This window comes from Brassica napus, chromosome C1 (genome assembly GCF_020379485.1).
Source record: "Brassica napus cultivar Da-Ae chromosome C1, Da-Ae, whole genome shotgun sequence".
NCBI lineage: Eukaryota > Viridiplantae > Streptophyta > Magnoliopsida > Brassicales > Brassicaceae > Brassica > Brassica napus.
Genome location: NC_063444.1, coordinates 26,091,353 through 26,097,598, shown reverse-complemented (window position 1 = coordinate 26,097,598; position 6,246 = coordinate 26,091,353). Strand labels below are relative to the sequence as shown.

Below are 6,246 nucleotides of genomic sequence, written 5' to 3'. Positions count from 1 at the left end.
CTTTAGTATATTCCATATAACTTAACTAATATTCGATTAAGTAATCATATATAATTATTGCATGCTATTTTTTATTTAAAAAAAAATTGTCATCTTTTTAGTAACAAATCTAAATATTTTATCTTAAATAACCATATATTATCTATTCAAAACACAGAGAATAATAATTTTATGTTTTTAAAATAGTACTAGGTGTTTTCTTGCACCATGTGCAAGAAGGAATTTTTTAAATTTAACTTATATTTAAAAATACATTTTATTAAATATTATAGTTTTTACTATTTTCTTACGAATATTTAATATAGATTTGATATATATTCAATTTGTATCAAACTAATAAAAATGATATAAAATTGTATAATTATCAAAAATGTAACCTAAACAATATTTATAAAATTTGTAGATATATAAGAAACTAATAATCTTACGATTAGATATTTAATTTTTTTTTAAATTGTATAAATTTTGAAAGCTTTAGTAATACAAATTTTATAATTATACAAAAATAATAATATTTCGAAATTTGAAATTTTATTTATGAATATATATGTTTTATAGATGATGTATGAGCTATTACCATATTTAAAAAAAAAGTTTAACAAAAAGAAATATCAATATTAAATGTAATATATGAATAATTACCAAATTTTAATAAGTTTTCCAAAAATATTAATCAACATTAAATGAAATTATCCATGTCATATTTTTCTGGAAGCCATGTCATCAATTTCAGTAGCCATGTCATATTTGTTTTGTGAAATTGATTGTGAAAAGGACATGTGGCAAAATCATTTCGTAAATATAGTCTAGGGGATATTCTCGGTATAGAACGTGTAACTCAAGTTTTATATTCTCAATTAATCTTTGAAATTATAACTCTTTATCATGATTATCTAAATCACTCAATTCAATAGCTTAAAATATTAGCTAATTAAAATTTTCAAAAAGCTATACTTATTTTTTAATGTTTCTTTCAAAACATGTAGTTGTTTAAAAAAAATTCCAATATCAAAATTTTGCTGAATTAAATAATTTTAAATCAAAATATAATTTAATTTAATAAAAACCATAAGTATTCTTATTACTCTGATGTTACGTTTTAATTTTGTTAAAATAAAATGAATAAACATTGTAACACAAACTCTTCACTTATAAAAAATGTTTTGAAAACCGAACCGGACATTGATTCGGAATTGTAGTTGGGTCAATGGTCGGACGGGTCCAACCGAGTTTTAAATTTTAATTTAATTTTAAATTAGAACTATATATATATATATATATATAAGTATAATTATAAAATTATTTTGATAAAACTTATATCAATGTTATAATCTAAAAATGATAAGAAAATAAAATGAAACTTCAAAATAATATAAAAATATGATAAAACTAATTTATTTAGATATGTATTAAAATATGTGCATTTTATGATATCTTTTTTAAAGTTGTATTTTCTTAAACTTGAATTTGAAAAAAATGGATTTTAAAATCAAACTGAGTCACTAGTTTTAGCGAGTTTAACCAGTTTTTGACTAGATGTACCGATTAAACTCAAATCTGGTTTTAACACAACCTAGAATCAGTTAGAATAGCGAATCATGGTCCGATCGGCCAGTTCGATTTTCAAAACACTGCTTATAAAGCTCAAAACGCTAAAAACACATCGAACAAGAAAAACAAATGTCAGAACTGAATAGCATATAAATCTATAAAATGAACTTAAACAATTAGATTGATTAATACGAAAAGGCTAAAAATATATTATAAAAACAAACACCCGTGCGTCCGCACGGATCAAAATCTAGTAATAGTTTTAAAACTTGATCCTGGTTAATTCACCGCATAATAAGAAAGCTCACGCATTACGCCTAGCATGGTTCCAAACAAGAAAATAAAGAAGGGTTGAGTGACAACTAGGGAAGTTTATATAATAAAATTTCATGCTTTCATTATTTTAGCTCCACCCATATCCCCATCATAATTACCACAGTTCTCCAGTGCGGCAGCGCCTACATCAGTACTCTCATTCACTCCTAGCCTTTTCAGTAATTTACTGTATCTTTTTTTTTGACAACATTTACTGTATCTTGTCCCCTAATATCTTTCATTTGGATCGCTATCTTTATACAAACACTTGAATTTTGAAAAAAAAAAAAAAAAAATATATATATATATATATATATATATATATATATATATATTTCATTAAAAATATAAAGAAAATGAAATATAACATTTTCAGTATATCATTTTCTTTATATTAGCTTTAAAAGATAATCATGAAAAGAACATAAGGGAAAAAAAAGTTAATAATTAGGTTGAAGAATGACAAATTTCAAAGCGATGGTTTTTATTTAGTGAATGGCCTAAAATTATAAAAGGCCCAAAGCTTTCCTCTGACCCTATTCTTCCGGTAAACAGAGCCTGGAACCGTATTTTTCGGTCAGACGGGCGTTTCTCGACCCAAAAATAGGTGAGACGTGGCATTACAGGCTGAGATATCGTGCTCAGGTACAAAACTAACGGCTTAGGTCCGTTTTTTGTCAAACGATATTAAGGGCCAAAAGTTCCTTCCGTTTTCTAGACATTTTGAAAAACCCAATTCATAGGCACCCTTTTCAGAGAGCCTCTTTGTCCTCTTCTTCGTCTATACGTAAATTCATCAGGTAAATGTTATTTTTTATTTTGTTTATTAGTTTGGAAAATATATGTATTGTGAGAGAGAATTCGAAAATTCTTTTCGTGGATCATTTGGATTCGATGACCGGTCGAAGAATTTTTTTTTTTTCCAGTAATCGTAATGTTAGTGTGTTGATTATTAGAGAACTTTGGCGAACATGTTGGTATCTTTCTCTTTTTGCATCTCAAAAATCGAAGAAGTTTAAATATTTATATATGTAACTGGGCATAACTCTGGTCTGTAGATTTGGGCCAATGTGTTTGATTTTTTAATAGTGTTGGTTATGCGAATTAGGCTTTAACCCATTGGTGCTTTTTTAGAAAAAAAATCTGACCCCTTTTCTTGATTACGCGATGTTTAATATTTTCATATTTTAGATGTATAATTCTTTTTTCTCTTCTGCTCATGCGATCAGCTAAATATATTTGAAAATGGCGGATGGTGAAGATATTCAGCCCCTCGTTTGCGATAACGGGACCGGAATGGTCAAGGTAACTAAAACAAGATTTAAATGTTTTACCATATGTGATTAAGTTGAAAGTGAATCAATTAAACTTTCAACTTGCGTGTAGGCCGGTTTTGCTGGTGATGATGCTCCAAGAGCTGTATTCCCAAGTATCGTTGGCCGTCCACGTCACACGGGAGTGATGGTTGGAATGGGACAAAAGGATGCTTACGTTGGAGACGAGGCTCAGTCCAAACGTGGTATCTTAACTCTCAAATATCCAATCGAGCATGGTATTGTCAACAACTGGGATGACATGGAGAAGATTTGGCATCACACTTTCTACAATGAGCTCCGTGTCGCTCCTGAAGAACACCCGGTTCTGCTTACCGAAGCCCCGCTTAATCCAAAGGCAAATCGTGAGAAGATGACTCAGATCATGTTTGAGACGTTCAACGCTCCTGCTATGTATGTTGCGATTCAAGCCGTTCTATCCCTCTATGCCAGTGGCCGTACTACTGGTTAGTACACTCATAAGTCATAAACTCTTATGTTTCTTTCTTGAACAAGACTCTGTCTAAGTTGTTTTGCGTACAACACATCACAAATATTTTGCGTTGTTCTCAATGATACATCAAGAGATAGCTTGCTGGTTTGCGATAACTAGGCCTCGTGCATTCTGTTTTCTGTGAGTTCGGTTCGGTTTATTGAGTACAGAAAGATTGTTATAGTTTGGATTTAAATAAATCTCTATTTGGTTAGATTTATTATTTCTATAACTAGCTATAATTCTTCTATTGACTGGTCCTCTTTTGCATTTTCTTTTGCTTAGGTATTGTTTTGGACTCTGGAGATGGTGTGAGCCACACGGTTCCAATCTACGAGGGTTATGCTCTGCCACATGCAATCCTGCGTCTGGACCTTGCGGGTCGTGATCTGACTGACTACCTCATGAAAATTCTGACAGAGCGTGGTTACTCCTTCACCACAACTGCTGAGCGTGAAATCGTTAGAGACATGAAGGAGAAGCTCTCTTACATTGCCTTGGACTACGAGCAAGAGCTCGAAACTTCCAACACCAGTTCCTCGGTCGAGAAGAGCTTTGAGCTGCCAGACGGTCAAGTGATAACCATTGGGGCAGAGCGTTTCCGGTGCCCTGAAGTCCTGTTCCAGCCATCGATGATCGGAATGGAAAATCCGGGAATCCATGAAACTACTTACAACTCAATCATGAAATGTGATGTGGATATCAGGAAGGATCTTTACGGTAACATTGTGCTTAGTGGTGGAACCACAATGTTCGGTGGGATTGGTGATAGGATGAGTAAAGAGATCACCGCCTTGGCTCCGAGTAGTATGAAGATCAAAGTGGTGGCTCCACCTGAAAGGAAGTACAGTGTCTGGATTGGTGGCTCTATCTTGGCTTCACTCAGCACTTTCCAGCAGGTAATTCACATACAAATCTTACATCATAGTCCATTGTTTGTGTTTATGTGTATAATTTGTGATAAATTGTTACACAAATATGTTTTAAATTTGCAGATGTGGATTGCAAAGGCTGAGTATGACGAATCTGGACCGTCCATTGTCCACAGAAAGTGCTTCTGATCACAGCCACCAAGTGATACAAATGCGATAAAAAGTTTGATATCATTCTTTTCACGCTGAAGCCAGTTGTCATCATTCCTAACCTCTGAGTTTTTGTTATTCTTCTTCCTCATTGTTTATTACTATATAATCTTGCTTTTGAAGTAAATAAAGTCAAAAACAGATCAGCCATTCACAGAGTGTTTATTATTATTTATATTTTATACATATTGGTATACACACATTATCATCTTCTCAGTTTTCTCTCTCTCAGCTGTGTTATACCGACCGCGACTTCATATCAAGTGTATTTAGTTTGTGCTCTCACCAAGCAATGAGACGTTATGCTTACTTTTGCCTCTCATCTTCTTTTTTGCTAGATCTTGACCCTTCCTTTTATCACAACACAAAGGTGGGTTTATATCTGTGTTCTCATCATCTTCAGGACCTATATTTTCTTTCATACGACTCCCAGATTCCTCGTTTGAGTCGATCTTTAACGGCTGAGGAAAGTGGCCAGTTTCATTAGAAGGAAACCAGTGTTTTGATCTCTTTCTTATTCTCAATGTACTTGGTGAAGCTGGAATTGGATTTCCTATAGACTGAGGATTCATTCTCTGACTTAGAAAGAGATAGAGACTTGCGTCTAAAGCTACCGAAACCTCATATTTTCAATGTGGCACATTAAATTTTTTTTTTCATTTTATGCTTTATAACCACTTTGTAACTCCATTTTTATTCAATCGGATTTTAACACATGAAAACACTATCTCATAGTGCTCATGTTGGAACTCGTTTTTGACAAAGTGGTGTGGACCATTTTTCCGATGGGTTTTTCGACAGAGACGTCTGTCGGAAGAACCGGAATTTGGGCACGATGTAATCGTCACCGTGAACACTATGAGTTAGTGTATTTGTTGGTCAAAATCGGAGTTGTTTTGAATGAGAAATAGAGATCCAAAATAGATGATTTACAAAGCTTGTAAAGCTTTAGAGTTGGCTAAGTATAAAAATTAACAAATGTTTCACTTTGAGTATTTGAATTTTGATTTGAGCTTGGATTTGTTAATGAGACATTGTCTATTAACATATCATTATAAACTTTATTTAAGATGATCTTTTGTGTTTGTTTAGACACAAGAAAGCAAATTCATTTAAATAAATATATTATTGTTTCTAAACAAAATATATTTATATTGCCGTTAGTTGCTATCAAAAGAGTTAATGGAGAATCATATCTTCATTATGACATTGATATCTGAATTAACTCTCCATAAAAACACCACGTCAGTTTCTTTTGTTTTTTTTTTTTTTGATAATCCAGGGTTCCCCGCTTCGCGGATCATTCCCTGGGCCCGGTTAGGCAGCGGGCCAGCTTCACCCGGGAGGTTTTTCCCTGAGCCCGAAGGCCCAGTACCCACTTTAGTGACAGAGATGAGCAGTTCGCCTCCGGCTGGCGTCGAACCCGGAAGCATGACAATTGGCCCCCAAAGCTCTAACCAGTAGAGCTGACTCATCCCGTCACGTCAGTTTC

The 6,246-nt window shown here is 33.1% G+C and overlaps 1 protein-coding gene across 1 annotated transcript; it reads left to right on the top strand.

Moving 5' to 3' along the window:
• Positions 1–2,539: 2,539 nt before the first annotated feature.
• On the top strand, positions 2,540–4,936 carry LOC106374654 (actin-12-like). The gene is made up of 5 exons (XM_013814631.3): positions 2,540–2,666; positions 3,096–3,171; positions 3,253–3,646; positions 3,958–4,571; positions 4,668–4,936. The coding sequence occupies exons 2-5, from the start codon at positions 3,112–3,114 to the stop codon at positions 4,731–4,733; spliced, it is 1,134 nt and encodes a 377-aa protein (XP_013670085.1). The 5' UTR covers positions 2,540–2,666; positions 3,096–3,111; the 3' UTR covers positions 4,734–4,936.
• Positions 4,937–6,246: the final 1,310 nt, after the last annotated feature.

Excerpts from the sequence above, each read along its gene's own strand:
- LOC106374654 (XM_013814631.3), top strand. The coding sequence starts at position 3,112 with ATGGCGGATGGTGAAGATATTCAGCCCCTCGTTTGCGATAACGGGACC. Across the intron at positions 3,172-3,252 it reads ACGGGACCGGAATGGTCAAG|GCCGGTTTTGCTGGTGATGA; the intron begins GTAACTAAAACA and ends ACTTGCGTGTAG. Across the intron at positions 4,572-4,667 it reads CACTCAGCACTTTCCAGCAG|ATGTGGATTGCAAAGGCTGA; the intron begins GTAATTCACATA and ends TTAAATTTGCAG.